Genomic DNA, 19,593 nt, shown 5'->3' on the forward strand with positions numbered 1-19,593 from the left:
CCCGTTAAACATGTGGCCATTTTTATCACCAACATCTGTCTCATTTGCTCACTAGCCGCAGAGCAGGTCCGTATATTTTTTTGGTATAAACTAGGGATAATTATGGTGCCCTGCTGAATCACACAGACCTGGAAGCTCCTCATCTTGTGTCTCAGCCAGACTGACAGGTGGGAGACTGCAGATGGTCTCGGGCACCAGCCCCCACTCGACTTAAGGTGAGGGTTCCTGCTCCCAGTCACTCTCCAGTGACCCCTCTTGGAAACCATGCTAGCTGTCACCATCGGCCGAGGACAGGACGTGCCCACCCAGACAAGTAAGCTGCTGTCCCGACTTGGAGAATTTCTATCTTCAGTGCATCATTCTAAACATCTTCCGACCCTCAAAGTCTGGCTCCCGACAGTGTTTATGGAGTTAAAGGGACTGGATACATAGAATCATAGAAGGGTTACACCACAGAAGGCAGCCCGTCGAGCCCGTGCCGACTCTCTGCAAGAGCATTTCAAGTCCCACTCCCCCACCCTTTCCCTTAAGGTACTTATCCAATTCCCTTTTGAAAGCTGTGATTGAGTCTGCCTCCACCACCCTTTCAGGCATTGCATTCCCAATCCTAACCACTCGCTGCATGAAAAAAGATTTTCCTCCTGTTGCCTTTGGTTCTTTTGCCAATCACCTTAAATCTGTGTCCTCTGATTCTCGACCCTTCTGACAATGGGAACAGTTTCCCTCTACTCTGTCTAGACCCCTCATGATTTTGAACACTTCTATCAAATCTCCTCTCAACCTTCTCTGACGTATGAGGAGAGATTGTGTCGATTGGGCTTATACTCACTGGAGTTTAGAAGATTGAGAGGGGATCTCATCGAGACCTATAAAATTCTGTCAGGTCTGGACAGACTAGATGCAGGAAGGATGTTTCTGATGGCCGGGGAGTCCAGAACCAGGGGTAAGCCATTTAGGACTGAAATGAGGAGGAATTTCTTCACCCAGAGAGTGGTGAACCTGTGGAATTCTCTGCCACAGAGGGCTGGTGGAGGCCAGTTCATTAAGTATATTCAAGAAAGAGTTGGATATGTTTCTTGAGGCTGAAGGGATCAAGGGATATGGGGAAAAGGCGGGGACAGGGTACTGAGTTTGGATGATCAGCCATGATCACATTGAATGGCCTACTCCTGCTCCTATCTTCTATGTTTCTAACCCCAGCTTCTCCAGTCTATCCATGTAACTGAAGTCCCTCATCCCTGGAACCATTCTTGTAAATCTTTTCTGCACCCTCTCTAAGGCCTTCACATCCTTCCTAAAGTGCGGTGCCCAGAATTGGACACAGTACAAAGTTGAGGCCGAACCGGTGTTTTATAAAGATTCATCATAACTTCCTTGCTTTTGTACTCTCTGCCTCTATTTATGAAGCCCAGGATCCTGTATGCTTTTTTAACTGCTTTCTCAACCTGCCCTGCCACCTTCAACGATTTGTGCACATATACCCCCAGGTCTCTCTGTTCATGCACCTCCTTTAGAATTGTACCCTTTAGTTTTTATTGCCTCGTTCTTCCTACCAAAATGTATCACTTGGCACATTTCTGCATTAAATTGTGTCTGCCCATTTCACCAGCCTGTCTATTTCCTCTTGAAGTTTATCACTAGCCTCCTCTCTGTTCACTATACTTCCAAGTTTAGAGGATAGTGTAATCTGCAGATTTTGAAATTGTGCCCTGTACATCCAAGGCCAAGTCATTAATATACAGCAAGAAAAGCAGAGGTCCTAGTACCGACCCCTGGGGAACACCACTGTATACCATCCTCCAGTCTGAAAAACAACCATTCACCATTACTCTCTGTTTCCTATCACTTAGCCAATGAAGCTAGATGAAGCCAAATAAAACATGTATAAAATTTATTTAAATCGCCTTTATTCCCACAAGTCTCAACCATAGTTTTGACATTTTATTATAATTTAATGTTTGAACTATGAACTATTAAAATGAAGAAAATGTTAGTGAAGGCAAAAACCAAATTAAACACATACTAGACTGTGAAACAGTGTGCTCGAAGCACAAAAATAATGGTATAAAAAATAAAAGTATCAATTATTTGGCATTTCTACATAGTAAAATAGTGTTTCTAATTTGGGCGGTGCACCCCTGATTTTATGGTTTACTGGCCGGAAGTTATACTCACTCACCAACCTGATGCATGAAGATGGGGCAGTTGGGAAAGGTACCCTTTAGCAGAGAGCGGAGAAAACTGGGGGGTGGGGGAAGAGGGAAACAAACATTAAAAACCTGAAGCAGAAGGGATCACTACTCTTGTTAGAAATGGTACAGGCCAGCTGAGGGAGAGGTAGGTTAATGGTTGAGCGATGCAGTGATTGGAAGAGCCATGGGCCAGCCCACAGATGGAAAGGACACGGGCTTGGCATCCACTCCGTACTCCCCAGGCCGAGTTCCTGATCTCAGCCGCACCAAGGTGTGGATAAACAAAAGAGCAGCTAGAGGCCTTTGTATTTAGAGGACCAGAGTACAAGGGGGTAGAAGTTATGCTGCAGCTGTACAAAGCCCTGGTCAGACCACACCTGGAGCACTGTTTGCAGTTCTGGGCACCACACCTTAGGAAGGATATATTGGCCTTGGAGGGAGTGCAGCGTAAGGTTTACCAGAATGATACCCGGATTTCAAAGGTTAAGTTACGAGGAGAGATTACACAAACTAGGTTATATTCCCTGGAATTTAGAAGGTTAAGGGGTGATCTGATCGAAGTTTTCAAGATATTAAGGGGAACAGATAGGGTAGATAGAGAGAAACTATTTCCGCTGGTTGGGGATTCTAGGACTAGGGGGCATACAGGAAACTTTGGTTTATCCGGAGGTTGTGTGTCCGGAATACTTGATCTAACGGCAAAAATCAGGAGCCGTTTTCTATAAGTTTTTTTAGTTTTTTTTTTCCCCAGTCAGGCATTGCAAGGTCTGTAGCTATAGCAACAGCTTCAGCTAGAGACGCTTGCAGCCGACTCTTTAGAAGCTGTTGCTAAGCAACAGTGTTTGTTGTCAGATACGGAGATGAAAACCTCCGTATGCTTCAACATTAACTTTGTATGTCCGGCAGTTTTGATAGATCGGCAACACGTCGGTGCCGGATATCACAAAGTTTCCTGTAACCTAAAAATTAAAGCCAGACCTTTCAGGAGTGAAATTAGGAAACACTTCAACACACAAAGGGTGGTAGAAGTTTGGAACTCTCTTTCGCAAACGGCAATTGATTAATTGTTAATTTTAAATCGGAGATGGATAGCTTTTTGTTAACCAAAGACGGGTATATGGAGTTAGGTCACAGAGCAGCCATGATCTCAGGCAGCGCAGGCTCGAGGGGCTGAATGGCCTCCTCCTGTTCCTAGGCCCTGCCCCATCGGAAGGGTTGGGGGTGTCACCCCGAAAGAGGCTGGAATGTACCGTCAGGAAAGAAAACTGTCGGGAAGGCGAGCAAAGAGTCGGGAGGCAAATGAGGCAAACAGCATAGATGCATTTAGGGGAAGCTAGATAAGTACGTGAGGGAGAAAGGATTAGGATATGCTGATAAGGTGAGATGCAGGGTAGGAGGAGGCTCTTGTGGAGCACAAACACCTTTTCCTGGGCTGTAAATTCTATGTAATTTGTAATGATAACAAGCGGGAGGCTAGTAGCTGCTAATTTTACATGCCTGTTTTACTACAAACACCTTTGTACATATTAGAAATGTAACAGGGCAGAGAGTTTAAACTAAAACATTGTTACAACCGAATTATCAACTAATGGCTGGAAATGTACCAGCCGCGACGCCAATGTACTGCATGTTCCTCCCATCAATACACCCCCAAGGCCCTTGACCCTTTCTCTAGATCCTTAAACACCCTCGCTTCTCCCCCTGGGAAAAATCAGTACCTTAAACTTAGCTTAGAAATACAAGTTTGCATTTAAATTTTTCAAGTGTATCAATTTCAGTCATTTCATTGCAACAATCCACAGCCGGGAAATATCTGAAACACTGGTTTCTGCCCCTGCACCTCAAACAAGATCCAATCGCTTCAAAAAGTAATTCATTGCGTGAAACATGCTTGAGATCTTTCGAATGGTGTCTAAATAAAAGTTCTTCTTGCCTAACCTTAAAATTAATTTCTGGTATTTGGCAGTTCTTAAGTTGTGATGATCCAACACCTGGGTGCCTGAACTGGAACGTCATCGCCCAGGGATCACGCCCGATCTTTGTTTAACGTTCATGTACTGGCACCGAAGGCTGGTGGTCTCGTGCTCAATGCCAATCTCCGTCATCACCACACTGACACTTCCAATCTGGAACATACACACACCCCGTAACACATTGGCCTGGTACTAAGGAGGACATGAAAAACCTGGTTTAGCAGTGTCCAGCAGCCAGGGTGCATGAACACTGTTACCCATCCCTCCATCACCATGGTACGGACCAGAGATCTCCTATCGAGAAAGATCAGTCACTGTAGCAAGAGTTTCGTGGCACCTCCATCACCAAGTTCCCCACCACCAACATCCTCCGGGGCAGGAGAAGTCACTACTGACCAGAAGGTTACCCGGATGTCACGTCCCAAACCCACCACCTAGAAGGACAAGGGCAGTAGGTGCATAGGAACACCATCACCTCCCAGTCACACACCATCCCAACTCGGAGATGTATCAGCCATTCCTGCATCAATATCCTAGAACTCCCTAACAGCACTGTGGGAGGACCATCACCACACGGACTGCAGCGGTTTGAGAAGGCAGCGGCTCCTCACCACCACCTTGTCGAGGGAAAATGGGGATGGGCAATGAATGCCGGTGTTGCCAGCGACACCCATATTCCAAGAATGAATCACCATGGCTACAAGTGCGGGGCAGAGACTAGGTACCCTGCGACACATGACTCACTTGAGCCCCAAAAGCCTCTTCACTATCTACAAGGCTGAAGTCGAGAGTGTGCTGGAATACTCACCACTTGCCTGGTTGGGTGCAGCCGCAAAAACCCTCATGCAGATCAACATCATCCAGTTCAGAACAGCCTCACCTAGTCTGTCGCTACACTCAATATCCAACACCGGCGCGCTGTCGCTCCAGAGTGCACACGAGCCACAGGATGCACTGGCACAACTCGCCAAGGTCACTTCGACAGCACCTCACGTTCTCCCCGTAACCTCTATTACTGCTGTGGAGACGCCATCACCTCCATGGTCCTCCTCAACTCAGACACCATCCTGACCGGATATCTATCACCCTTCAACGCTGGAAGTGGCCAAAATTAAAACCACAAATGTCAGAATCCTGAAATAAAATCATTTTTGTTTTTGATCCTTTCACGACCACTGGATGTCCCAACGAGTTAGATATATTTCTTAAGGCTAAAGGGATCAAGGGATATGGGGAGAAAGCAGGGACAGGGTACTGAGTTTGGATGATCAGCCATGATCTCATTGAATGGCGGAGCAGGCTCGAGGGGCCGAATGGCCTACTCCTGCTCCTATCTTCTATGTTTCTAACGCGCTTTACAGCCAATAAAGTACTTTTTGAAGTGTAGTCACTGTTGTAATGTAGGAAACGCGGCAGCCAATTTGCGCACAGCAAGCTCCCACAAACAGCAATGTGATAATGATCAGATAATCTGTTTTTTAGTGATGTTGGTTGAGGGATAAATATTGGCCAGAACACTGGGGAAGAACTCCCCTGCTCTTCTTCAAAATAGTGGCTGTGGGACCTTTTACGTCAACCGGAGAGCAGACGGGAACTTGCTTTAACATCTCAACCGAAAGACAGCACTTCCGACAGTGCGGCTCTCCCTCAGTACTGCACTGGAGTGTCAGCCTGGTTTTTTGTGCTCAAGTCTCTGGAGTGGGACTTGAACCCGCAACCTTCTGACTCCGAGGGGAAATGCAGAGTATCTGAGGTCCAATGTTTCAGGTAAAACCCCTTCAAGTGGAGTCAGACTGCGGGAGCAGGGTTTTGCTCAAGAAAAGAGGGAGCAGGAGAACATTACTGAGATCTGTAGCCTATCTGTACCACCTATCCCGGGCCCAGACCCCTCGATCTGTGCCCAGACCCCTCGTTCCCTGTGCCCAGACCCTCGCCCCCCCCACCCCCCGCTTCCCATCACAAACTGAGTGTATCTTTCTGTTCTCTCAATCCCACATCACCTCCGCAGAGAGAAATCCAGGGAAATCTGGGATTGGAATTACGACCCCCTTTAACACCACAGCTTTAGCAGCCTAACATTGTGCAGGTGCAGAACTGACCACAGATTCTGTCGAGGGGAGGCTGGGTGTGCTTCTTAGATATTTAACTGCTGCATATTCTGTTGCATTATTTATTAAAAAGCCAGGAGATTAAGTTTTGTCCAATCCCAAAGCAACTACCTGCTGTCCACAATTGACATCCTGAAATGTACGAGCTAACCTATTCAAAAATATATAGTATTTTACATTCCTCTCCCCTCCGCATCTGTGCAGCAAGTTTGGTCACAATGGCTACAGCACCGAAGGTCCAAAAATACAAACAAAAACCACAGTCGGCATTTCCAGAATCCTGCCCTGGAACTGAATGGAGCTCCAGCCAACTTGCTTCCGCTCTCTCCCGCGACAGATGTTCCAGCTGCTGATCGCCCTCGGCAACCTGTGTCGCACACAATTAACAGTCCCAACTCAATGATCAGAGAGTGAAGATCAATATGAGCACCACGATCAGGATAACGAGCAGACCCACAATCACACACCACTGCCGCCGAGCTGCCCAAACAAAAAGGAAGTTACTGTTAGTAGCGCACCAGAGATTCCAGTCCAACAGTTCAAACATCACCTGGGCGCTTGAAAGCAGAGCGATGTAGAGAGGCGGAGAGGTTTAGGGAGGGAAATCCAGAGCTTAGGGCCGAGGTGGCTGAAGGCACGGCCGCCAATCGTGGAGCGATTAAAATCAGGGATGAAATTAAATATTTGAAGAAAAATGGGTCTGAAGAGACAGCCGAGAAATGGGACGAGAGCAGATAGCTCAGATATCGAACTTGTACCAGCACAGGAATGATGGGCCAAACGGCCTCCTCCTGTGCAGAGAGGAGAGCGGGGGAGGGGCAGAGTGGGGGTGTGGTGGGGCGGGGCGGAGAGGGGTGGGGGCAGAGAGCAGAGCGGGGTGGGGCGGAGAGGAGAGTGGCGTAGAAAGTGGGGACGGGGCAGGAGCGGAGTGGAGAGGGGGCGGGGCAGAGAGGTCAGCTGGGAATCTTACCAGTGGTCATGTGGGAAACTTTGGCCAACTTCTTCAGTGTGGTGTCCAGCCGCGAATGGGTGTTGTCCATTTCATGGGAGAATTCATCCAGCATCCTGAGAAAGGAAATCAAACGGGATTAGACGTCAGGAGCTGGTTGTTTTCCCAGAGAACAGGGGCCCTCTGGAATAGGCTGCCAACTCACTGAACTCCTGCAAGCGAGAGCGGGACCTGTTTCAGGCTGGGGCAGAGATCACCTCGTACATGAGCGAGGTAACTGCAGGACAGAGTGATCTCCTGGACTAGTTTCCATCACCTGAGGTGGGGGGGAGGCGAGGAATAGCACAGATTTTTTTCCCCCAATTTTACCTGGGTTTTTAATCTGTATTTTGGAGGAGATGCCATGGTTCCGAGTGGGGTCCGGAGTCTGTACACTGTGATGCACAAGGCATCGCAATAGGCTGGATGGACCAGAGGATCTTTTCCTGTCCGTCATTACATTGAAAGAATTCGCATTAATGTTCACACATTTATCTCAATTATACTCAGGGCAGTAGATAGCTGGAGGCAGTCGCGAGATAATAACTTAACCAAACCCGTCTGATTATGAGGAGCGGGCAGCTGGTTCATTAATAAGACGGCAATGATGTGAATATTTTTCAGCTCACGGCGACGGTCACAGCACACCTCAAGCCCGTCACACACACACAGAGGCGCAGTGTGTTATGTGCCACACAGCAAGATCCCACAAACAGGAGGGACCGGGGGGGGGGGGGTGGTGGTGGTTATGACCAGTTTTTTGGCTGTGGGTGGTCACTTGACTGCCGATGTGTTTCCTTTAGAAACTCCTGGGCCACAGCAACTAGCCTGGGCGGGCTCTGATCATTAATTCTTTCTATTCTCCTTCCCTCTCGCTAAGAGATTCCCAGCTCCTGCCCTGTCATCCCACTTACCAACAAACTTCATTACACAAGCGATCAATCTGAACCTGCAACCACAGGAGGACATCTTTTAAACTTGTGTGTGTGAGCAAAGTGGGGAAATACATTCTCCCCATCTTCTCTCAGTCGTGGTCACAAAGAAATTAAGATCTAGCATTTCTACAGCACCTTTCACAACCTCAGGACGGCCCAAAGCGCTTTACAGCCAATGAAGTATTTTTTGAAGTGTAGTCACTGTTGTAATGTAGGAAACGCAGCAGCCAATTTGCGCACAGCAAGCTCCCACAAACAGCAATGTGATAATGACCAGATCATCTGTTTTAATGATGTTGGTTGAGGGATAAATATTGGCCAGGACACTGGGGAGACCTCCCCTGCTCTTCTTCGAAATAGTGCAGTGGGATCTGTTACGTCCACCTGAGAGAGCAGACGGGGCCTCAGTTTAACATCTCATCCAAAAGACGGCACCTCCGACAGTGCAGCACTCCCTCAGTACGGCACCTCCGACAGTGCGGCGCTCCCTCAGTACTGCCCCTCCGACAGTGCGGCGCTCCCTCAGTACTGCCCCTCCGACAGTGCGGCGCTCCCTCAGTACTGACCCTCCGACAGTGCGGCACTCCCTCAGTACTGCCCCTCCGACAGTGCAGCGCTCCCTCAGTACTGCCCCTCCGACAGTGCGGCGTTCCCCAGATTTTTGTGCTCAAGTCTCTGGAGTGGGACTTGAACCCACAACCTGCTGGCTCGGAAGCGAGAGCGCTGCCCACTGAGCCAGGGCTGACTCTACAGACCCGTGCCCTTCATCTGGGTTTCTCAAAAGAAAAAGCACTATTTGGGAGTTAGTGAGAAATGCCTGTGGTCTGACACTGTTGATCTACTTACACTGCCTGCTCATCCAGCTCATCTCCTATTCGCCCCGACATGTTCTTGAGGACCCCAATGCTGCCCGACACCAGCTCCAGTTGATCGTCCTGTTGCTCCACGATCAGCTGTACAGACACCAAGGGTCACAGTTACATCACCAATCAGCTCAAACCACTCACTTTGGGTTCCAGAAAAATAAAGATCATTTCTGTGCATGTTTAACACCAAAGTCTCTTTTTTTTGGGCCCAATTTAATTTTTTTTTTTTTTTAATTCATTCTCAGGATGTGGACGTCGCTGGCAAGGCCGGCATTTATTGCCCGTCCCTAGTTGCCCTTGAGAAGGTGGTGGTGAGCCGCCTTCTTGAACCGCTGCAGTCCGTGTGGTGAAGGTGCTCCCACAGTGCTGTTAGGGAGGGAGTTCCAGGATTTTGACCCAGCGACGATGAAGGAACGGCCGATATATTTCCAAGTCAGGATGGTGTGTGACTTGGAGGGGAACTTGGAGGTGGTGGTGTTCCCATGCGCCTGCTGCCCTTGTCCTTCTAGGTGGAAGAGGTCGCGGGTTTGGGAGGTGCTGCCGAAGAGTTGTGGCGAATAGTATCGACGCATTTAAGGGAAAATATATAAACACATGAGGAAGAAAGGAATCGAGGGTTGTGCTGATAGGGTGAGCTGAAGAGTGGTGATGGGAAGGGGGGCTCATGTGGAGCAGAAACACTAGTATAGAGCTGTTGGGCCGAACGGCCTGTGTCTGTGCTGTGATGTCATTCCATGTGAAGTATTGTCACATCACACGAGCCAAGCCGACATGTGCAGCAGACTCCAAAATGCTGGAAAATGCACCAATTAAATGGTCAACAAAGTTGCAAGAGGGCATGAAGTTATACCCAGGCCCCTCCCAGAAAATCAATCTTGTGCCATCAGCAATCTCATTCCATAAAAACCTAAGACATAGGAGCAGGAGGAGGCCCATTACTGCTGCACACCATTAGCACTGAAACGCTGCTTCACCATTGGTCAGTAGGAAGTCCACAATAGGACCGTCCCTCCCCCACTTAAATCCAGACCATAAAACAGAGAGTCCTGAAGCTGGACGGTCGCACCCCTGATCCTGGATCCAGTGCGTGCACTGACTCTATGCCAGACCTGTGCGGGGTCGGCTAATCTGTGCAGAACTGGTGGGAGGAGAGGGAAAGAATAATTCTGTGTTCACGCTGCAGCTCCCAGGAGAGTAGGCAGCACTGCTTTAACCTTTTAAAATTCTCATCCTGGTGTTCAAATCCCTCCATGGCCTCACCCCCCCCCCTCCCCATTTCTGTAATCTCCTCCAGCCCCACAATCCCACCTCCACCTCCCCCCCCCCCCCCCAAACGATCTCTGCGCTCCTCCAATTCTGGTCTCTTGAGCATCCCCCGATTTTAATCGCTCCACCATTGGCGGCCGTGCCTTCAGCTACCTGGGCCCTAAGCTCTGGAATTCCCTCCCTAAACCTCTCCGCCTCTCTACCTCTTTCTCCTCCTTTAAGACACTCCTTAAAAACTACTTCTTTGACCAAGCTTTTGGTCACTTGTCCTAATATCTCCTTATGTGGCTCGGTGTCAAATTTTGTTTTACAATTGCTCCTGTGAAGTGCCCTGGGACGTTTTACTATGTTAAAGGCGCTATATAAATACAAGTTGCCTCTTAACTCATCCTTCTCCATGATTACAAACTACAGTGCTCCTCACCTCCCTTGCCCCGATAATGCACAGGATTTTAAACCCCAACCCCTCTCCCACTCTTGCCGTTATCCCACATTTTGGGCCTCGGCTTCTCAGCTCCTCGAGTGAGAGATGGACCCTGTGACTGAGTACGTACGCGTTGCTGTGTTTGCTGCTCCTCGATGTACTGGGAGTTTACAGTCTCCAGCTCCTGGTCCAGGCGCCCGTATCGATCCATGGGCTTCTGCTGGTGTTCAGTGCCTGCAAGCAGGCTCTACAACAGCAAGAGTAGGTCAGGCATAGCTTTCCCCGCTACAGTCCGTGACACGCACATTGATGGTAGGCAAGGGTTACAGTGATCAACAACTCATCGTAAAAATAACAGACAGAGTGTCTGAGGGGTCAGGCAATGCTTCAACCAACATGCAAACTGGGTCAGGGTTCAAGAAAGACCTACGGAGACTCCTCTTAATTCAAAGTCACTTCATTCATTCAAATCATCCTAAAGTACATTCGGCCCATCGTGCCTGTGCCGGCTCTTTGAACGAGCTCTCCAATTAGTCCCACTCCGCCCGCTCTTTCCCCAGAGCCCTGTGAATTTCTCCCCTTCAAGTATTTCTCCAATTCCCCTTTTGAAAGTTACTGTTGAATCTGCTTCCACCGCCCTTTCAGGCAGCACGTTCCAGATCACAACAACTCGCTGCGTAAAAAAAAACTCTCCTCATCTCCACCTCTGGTTTTTTTCCCCCCCAATTACTTTAAATCTGTGTCCTCTGGTTACCGACCCTTCTGCCACTGGAAACAGTGTCTCCCTATTTTTCAAAACCCCTTCTTGATTTTGAACGCCTCTATTAAACCTCCCTTTAACCTTCTCTGCTTGAAGATGAACAATCCCAGCTTCTCCAGTCTCTCCACATAACAGAAGTGAGGGACTGCCAATTCAATATATTTTTAGCAATGAATTCCCTCGTCATTGTGTCACTTACACAGCTTCAAATTATTCGACAATTCAATACTTCTAGTTGAAAACAAAGGTTGTTGAATTCTCAGATGTAGACGGAGCTCACCGCCTGTGATTAGTGGGTGACCTTGGTAGACTCCTGCTCTCTCTGGCTTAGCACCAAGCTGGTACTGAAGCAGGGAGCAGGAGTCCTCCAAGTGAAAATCCCAGTCTGTGCCTCAGACACCTGGGCGAGAAAATCAGCCCGGACTCCCGCTATCCAATCACCCCTGCTGATGTTGGATGATGATAGGACCAGGCTCGCTGTGATGCTCACTGCAGTTCAGTAGTTGGACGGCGCTCCTTGTCTCAGCTCCCACTTGGGCGAGAGAGCAGAGGGCTGCGGGGGGGGTGGTGTGTGGTACTGAACCCGCGCGAGACTCAGCTTCCGACAGGAGGTGGGAAAGTGGAATTCAAACAACACAGGACAGACGTGAAGACGCTCACCTGCCGGTTTCTCCTCTCGCCAAACGCAACGGCAGAAGGGCTTGAAATGTGGTCTTTCATTTCCTGGTGACACAAAGTAAAGGTTAGTTAGAAGCACTGAGCATCCCCGGCAATCCACCGGAGATTCTCCCTCGTCAACCTTGCAGTTCGCTGCCTCCAGGACGCGGTGGATTAAGACCCAAGAAGGTCCCCAGGCTCAATCCCTGATGGTTCGGTCACTACAAATACCAGCAGTGCAGGGTGGGAAGAGGGGAAACCAGCCAAGGTTCCTGCTCCTGTATGTTATCCCTGCTGGAAAGCGCACAGCTGTAGGAGAGGACTGGGGCTTGGCTGTGACGTTCAGCCCACCCGTAGTCGAATAGCCCGGCAACGCTCACTGTCTGGGGCTCACACATGGACAGCAGGGCCACACAACGGGGGTTACAGCCACTAGATGCAGGCCCCAAACCAAAACAGCTCCCTCACAGGTAGAAGTGGAAAAGCGCTGCCTGAAAGGTCGGTGAAATCAGATTCAATAATAACTTTCAAAGGGGAATTGGATAAATTGAAAAGGAAACATTTGCAGGGCTCTGGGGAAAGAGCAGGGGGGAGTGGGACTAATTGGAGAGCTCGTTCAAAGAGCCGGCACAGGCACGATGGGCCGAATGGCCTCCTCCTGTGCTGAATGATTCTATACCACTCTTCTAAAATCAGCCTGAGAAGTGACGTCAGGACTGAACTCTGATCCTGGGGCTTAGAAAGCAGGATAAACGGGGGAAATCATCACAGAATTCCACAACCAGATTCCACCCCCATTATTCAAAACCACCCGAACTAAGAATTACTCTGAGGTTAAATGACACACACAGTGGCAAATGTTTGCTCTCGATCATCCTCGACTCGCGGCCGAGACCAGCTAACAGCGCAGTGACGGGGTCAAACATCCTCTCCGAGAGGCTCAACGCCAGACACCCAGGTACAGGAGGGACATCGGAACAGGAGGAGGCCATTCAGCCCCTCGAGCCTGTTCCGCCATTCAGTTCGATCATGGTTGATCTGTATCTTAACTCCATCTACCCACCTTGGTTCCGTAACACTCAATACCCTGACCCAACAAAAATCTATTAATCTCAGTTTTGAAATTTTCAATTGACCCCCAACCTCAACAGCTTTTTGGGGGAGAGAGTTCCAGATTTCCACCACCCTTTGTGTGAAGAAGTGCTTCCTGACATCACCCCTGAACGGCCTGGCTCTAATGTTAAGCTTATGCCCCCTTGTTAGAAACATAGAAACATGGAAGATAGGAGCAGGAGTAGGCCATTCGGCCCCTCGAGCCTGCTCCGCCATTCAATGAGATCATGGCTGATCATCCAAATTCAGTACCCTGTCCCTGCCTTCTCTCCATATTCCTTGATCCCTTTAGCCTTAAGAAATATATCCAACTCCTTCTTGAATATATTTAATGAATTGGCCTCTACTGCCTTCTGTGGTAGAGAATTCCGCAGGTTCACCACTCTTTGGGTGAAGAAATTCCTCCTCATCTCTGTCCTAAATGGCTTACCCCTTATCCTTAGACTGTGGCCCCTGGTTCTGGACTCCCCGACCATCGGGAACATCCTTCCGGCATCTAGTCTGTCCAGACCTGACAGAATTTTATAAGTTTCGATGAGATCCCCTCTCATTCTTCTAAACTCCAGCGAGTATAAACCCAATCGACCCAATCTCTCCTCGTACGTCATTCCTGCCATCCCAGGTATCAGCCTGGTGAATCTTCGCTGCACTCCCTCCATGGCAAGAACGTCCTTCCTCAGATAAGGTGACCAAAACTGCACACAATACTCAAGATGTGGTCTCACCAAGGCCCTGTACAACTGCAGCAAGACATCCTTGTTCCTGTACTCGAATCCTCTCGCTACAAAGGCCAACATACCATTTGCCTTCTTAACCGCCTGCTGCACCTGCATGCTTACTTTCAGCGACTGGTGCACAAGGACGCCCAGGTCTCATTGCACTTCCCCTTCTCCCAATCTATTGCCATTCAGATAATAATCTGCCTTCCTGTTTTTGACACCAAAGTGGATAACCTCGCATTTATCCACGTTATATTGCATCTGCCATGCTTCTGCCCAATCACCCAACCTGTCCAAATCATACTGGAGTTTCTCGGCATCCTCCTCACAGCACACATGCCCACCCAGCGTTGTGACGTCTGCAAACTTAGAGATATTACATCTAGTTCCCTCATCCAGACTCCACCACCCCCCCCACCCCCAACACCAGGGGAAATAGTTTCTCTCTATCCACCCGATCGAATCCTTGATCCACAGCGCGGTGACCCTGGGTGCGTTCAGCAGCACCCCGTGTTGTACGCTACCTTCACGGTGTGTCTGGTTTTGACGACAAACGCTTTCCTCTCGTACAGTTCCGCAGTCTCGATCTTGAACTTCCGAGGGTTCGATTCCACGATGCGTTTGCAACAGTTAAGGCAGAAAAAAAAAACCCAGAAAGAAGACAGAGACAATAGCTCGGAGTCCCAGAGAACATCACAGAAACAGTCAGGAGACTGTGATAGGGACAATTCCATCACAGACACGGCGCAAACCTCGGGGCCAGGACATTATTGATACACAGAGGACGATCAGATTGCAGTAAATTACAACAGAATCAAACTTGGGATCACGACTGCTCTTTCAAAGAGCCAGCACAGGCACGATGGGCCGAATGGCCTCCTTCTGTGATACTATGAAGATACTTGGGAGCTTCAGTGAGGAGTGCGACACATCAAACATATCTGGGAATATATACCCTATATATTTTGTTTAATCACTTTGCGACGCAGATACTCCACTGAAGTCCCAAAGTGTGGTCTCCAAGAGCCCGTAAACAGGATCGGTCCCTCCGTTACCTCCCCAAATTCCCAATCCCGGGAATGTCGCCCATAAGGATGTGCTGAGGTTTCCAGAGGAGCTTCACACCTCCACATTTTAACACCGTATATTTATACGGGGCCTTTCACACACATCAAGGCACCTTACGCAGGGAGCAGGAAACAGGAGAGAAGCTGGGGGCGGTGGTCAAAAGCACGGTGAAGAGATTTTGAGGAGACTTTGAGAGGAGGCGGCAGAGATGGCAAGCCGAGGGGTTTAGGGGGAAAGTTCCAGAATGTCGGGTCATTGGGTCCCACTCGGTGAAGGTGCTGACTTACGCTGGGCTACAGTTCCACGGGCACCGGGCACTATCACATTCGTGATGTGTGTGATCCAAGACACTGAGTGCTGTGGGCTATTCAACCACGGCGTGCATCATGGCCAAGCTGGATCCTGTTCAGCAGGTGGTCACATGGGCAACGATCAGGGGCGGGAATCTTTTCCCCTTCGCAGCCCAGAGGCAACTCTCCACCTTAAACTGCTCCTTCAACCAAGGCGTAAAATCAGTGGCAGAGGCGAGGAGAAATGTTATCACTCGGAGAGTTTTGGGGTTCTGGAACGCTCGGCCTGAAAAGGTGATTCCATCAATAATTTTAAAGGGAGTTGGATGGGTATATGAAGATGAGGAACTTACAGGGTTACGGACAAAAAGCAGGGGGTGTGGGACTAAACATGACTGCTCTTCCAAAGAGCCGGCACAGGCACAATGGGCCGAATGGCCTCCTTCTGTGCTGTGAGCTTCTGTGATTCTATGAAGATATTTGGGAGCTTCAGTGAGGAGTGCGACACATCAATCAAACATATCTGGGAATATATACTGTGTGAAACAGGGCTTAATTTTACACAGACATTTTTAAATCGTCAACATCACTTGTAGTCATACACACACACACCCATTGTTCCTGCACCAACCATTTCTGTCAGTTACTATTTAACCTTTGGTTGATTTTTGAGGGCTCCCGTTCGGTTAGTTTACAGAAACTGGCTGCACTACTTTCTGCCGCTTCACAACATGCCAGCTCAGCCTCTGCCCCCAGCTCACTGCGTGACCCCCATCACCGGAACATCACCCGTGCCCGACACACACACAGCTGCCGCCGGCCAGGGCTATCCCCACGCACCTTTCCCCTTCGAGCTCAACGGGAAACCGACCGGCCGCCACTGCACCGGGCGCGTACGGAGCAGACAGTCCCAGCGAGCCTGCTATCTCTGCCTGGCTGGTGGTAGAGGGGCTACAATTCCCCTCGGCCCCTCAGCGCCAACAATCAACCAAGGCTCCTGCTGCAGATCACTGTCCCATCGGGGAGAGTGTAACTCGTGGGGACATCAGGACAGGACAGGATCGGGCTCGGCCGTGGTGCCTCCAGTGGTCGAATAGGCTGCTGAGCCTCTCGCATGCTTGGCAGAGGCAGCTGGCACCTGGGGAGCTGTACCCCACTTAGGGTCAGTGCCATTTGGAGAGGAGAGGAGAAACAGATTTTTAAAAATACATAGAAATATGTAATAATAACAGCTTGCATTTATATCGCGCCTTTAATGGAGTAAAACGTCCCAAGGTGCTTCACAGGAACGTAATCAGACAACAACTCTCCTGCGAAGGGTTAAAGAGGGAGGTTTTAAGGAGCACTGTAAAGGAGAGAGAGGCGGCGAGATTTAGGGAGGGAATTCCAGAGCTCAGGGCCCAGGCAGCTGATTAGAGAGAGAGAGAGAGGTACGCCGCTACTATTGGAGGATATCGATCGTCTCGTCCAGATCCTCCAGGTCCCACTCGATACTCCGCAGGCTGTTGCGAAGTTCATTTGTGGTCCAATCATACTCCTCCTTGCTGACACTCTGTGTGTCCTGCAGCAACTCACACCATCGCTGGTAAAGTCCCCGCGCCGTGTTCACCGCCTTCTGAACCTCTCTGCAATCAAAGAAAAGGCATCTCAGAACAACATCACGACCGCGCGTTTATCAGGGTGGCCCTGGGGGAGGAGGGGGGGTCACAGCGATCCAGTGACTCCACTGGCAAGGGTACACCGACGGTGAGGAAAGGATTAGACGAGACATCACTGCCCCTCCCCACAGTGTCAACTCACACACTAACCTGGTGGGGCACAAGAGGGCCTGTGGAGTTTTACCCCAGCGAGAGTCAAAGGGAGAACCTTCTCAAAGTAGCGGTGGCATAGTGGTTAGCACTGTTGCCTCACAGCGCCAGGGACCCGGGTTCGAATCCGGCCTCGGGTGACTGTCTGTGTGGAGTTTGCACATTCTCCCCGTGTTTGCGTGGGTTTTCTCTGGGCGCCCCGGTTTCCTCCCACAGTCCAAAGATGTGCAGGTTAGGTTGATTGGCTATGATAAATTGACCCTTAGTGTTAGGGGGGATTAAATACGTGGGGTTACGGGGATAGGGTGGGATATGTGTTGGTGTAGGGGTTACGGGGATCGGGTGGGATATGTGTCGGTGCAGGCTCGATGGGCCGAAATGGCCTCTATCTGCACTGTGGGGTTTCTGTGATCTGTGATTTCTGTGATAGGATCAAATACATCACATTACATGGACGGATAGAAGATAGACGGATTTACATCCCAACAGGGACCTGGAGCAGAGAGGACTAAGAGGAGATTTGATAGAGGTGTTTAAAATCATGAAGGGTTTAGATAGAGTAAATAAAGAGAAGCTGCTTCCAATGGTTGAAGGGTCGAGAACCAGAGGACACAGATTTAAGGTGATTGGCAAAAGAACCAGAGGCGACATGAGGAAAAACCTTTTTACGCAGCGAGTGGTTAGGATTTGGAATTCACTGCCTGATAGGGCGGTGGACACAGATTCAATAGTAGCCCTGCAGCGGGTAGTCAAAACGGCCAAACGCATTACCGGCACCCGGCTACCGACCATAGAGCACATATACCAGAAACGCTGTTTACGGAGGTCACGGTCCATCATCAAAGACCCTACCCACCCCAGCCACAGTCTGTTCGCCCTCCTACCATCTGGGAGACGCTACAGATGCATTCGCACCCGTACGACCAGATTTAGGAACAGCTTCTTTCCCAGGGCTGTCACCCTACTGAACTCCACAAATAAACTCTAAAGCCTGCACATCTGCCAATGCACTTTATTATGGTTATGTTTATGTTAATGTTAATGTATTACAAGCCAAATGTATGTTGAATGTTTAAATGTCTTAATCTAAATGTACACTCTCGGGAGCCGCAAGCCTACATTTCGTTGTACTGCACTTGTGCACTAACAATGACAATAAAAGTTGATTTGATTTGATTGATTTCAAAAGGGAATTGGATAAATACTTGGAGAAAAAAAAATCGCAGGGATATGGGGAAAGAGTGGGGGAGTGGGACTAACTGATGGTACAAGGACTAGGGGACACAGATTTAAGGTTTTGGGCAAGAGATACAGGGGGGATGTGAGGAAAAACCTTTTTACGCAGCGAGTGGTGAGGACCTGGAACTCACTGCCGACGGAAGTGGAGACACTCAATGTTTTCAAGGGGAGACTGGATAGGCACTGGAGGGAAATAAACTTGCAGGGCTACGGGGATAGAGCGGGGGAGTGGGACTGACTGGATTGCTCTGCAGAGAGCCGGCACGGGCTCGATGGGCCGAACGGCCTCCTTCTGTGTTGTACTATTCTATGATTCTATGACTATACGTCAAAAAGTACTGTCGAGCACTTTGGGACTTCCTGAGGTTGCGAAGGGCAGTATGTACAGCGATGCCAGTTCGTTCTTTCAGAATGATAGCTGGGCTATTTCCACCCTGGGGAATTTCCCAGACCATCCAATGGAGAATAAAACTTCTCCCTAAACTCCTGCATCCTCACGTGTTGTGACTTGTTGGCCTAGGGCTGTGATTTGTGCAAGTTTGCTCACAGTAAACACCCCCGCCCAGAGCACCTCCTCACATCTGAAAAGGTGCATGGCAGAAGCTGAATAGCGAACTGGGAAAAAGCTGCCGCTCCGGGGACAGTGGGCAATGGGAATGAACAGGAGGGAGTGGAAAGGGGGTTGGGAAACTTCCGAAAAAGCCCCTTTAAACTCAACAGGCAAAGGCGAGCGTCTGCTGCAGCTCATGAAACTAGGGAGAGCAAGTGCCCCTGACCTGCCAGCTGCACCCTCCCAGTAAAAGGGGCTGCAATGGTTCATAACTCACCCTTTCACCACGAAAAATGGATCCTCTAGTGACATCTTTGTGCCTTTGGACAACACACAGCTTCCACTGTCAGCCACCCGCAATAAGATCCGGGCCCCACTCCCTCATCACATGACAAGGGACTGGGCTTCAACAGCAAAACAAGATCAACTCCTGCAAAGTGTCTGAAACAAACAGCTCCAACTTCTGGTGCTGGAGGACCTCCGCTTTCTGTCTCCATCCCAGCTAGTTCCTGCATCTTGCTGACTGCATCAATCCCCGCACCCACCCCCCCAACTCATTCTATTATGACCCTAGAAATGTGAGTTTTAGTTGGGGATTTGTCAATGTTGCACAGAGCAGTCCCGTGCAATAGGTTTT

The 19,593-nt window shown here is 49.5% G+C and overlaps 1 protein-coding gene across 1 annotated transcript; it reads right to left on the reverse strand.

The window, feature by feature from the left end:
* Positions 1–6,099: 6,099 nt before the first annotated feature.
* LOC147097754 (syntaxin-6-like) lies at positions 6,100–19,412 on the reverse strand. Its single transcript, XM_085971835.1, has 8 exons — positions 19,234–19,412; positions 16,815–16,984; positions 14,526–14,620; positions 12,173–12,235; positions 10,883–10,999; positions 9,043–9,149; positions 7,244–7,338; positions 6,100–6,753 (listed from the first exon to the last, which is right to left on the reverse strand). Exons 1-8 carry the CDS (start codon positions 19,266–19,268, stop codon positions 6,677–6,679), a joined length of 759 nt encoding a protein of 252 aa, XP_085827961.1. The 5' UTR covers positions 19,269–19,412; the 3' UTR covers positions 6,100–6,676.
* Between the last annotated feature and the right edge of the window lie 181 nt (positions 19,413–19,593).

This window comes from Somniosus microcephalus, chromosome 31 (assembly GCF_052327205.1).
Source record: "Somniosus microcephalus isolate GS21.2 chromosome 31, FLI_Smic_1.0, whole genome shotgun sequence".
Classification (NCBI taxonomy): domain Eukaryota; kingdom Metazoa; phylum Chordata; class Chondrichthyes; order Squaliformes; family Somniosidae; genus Somniosus; species Somniosus microcephalus.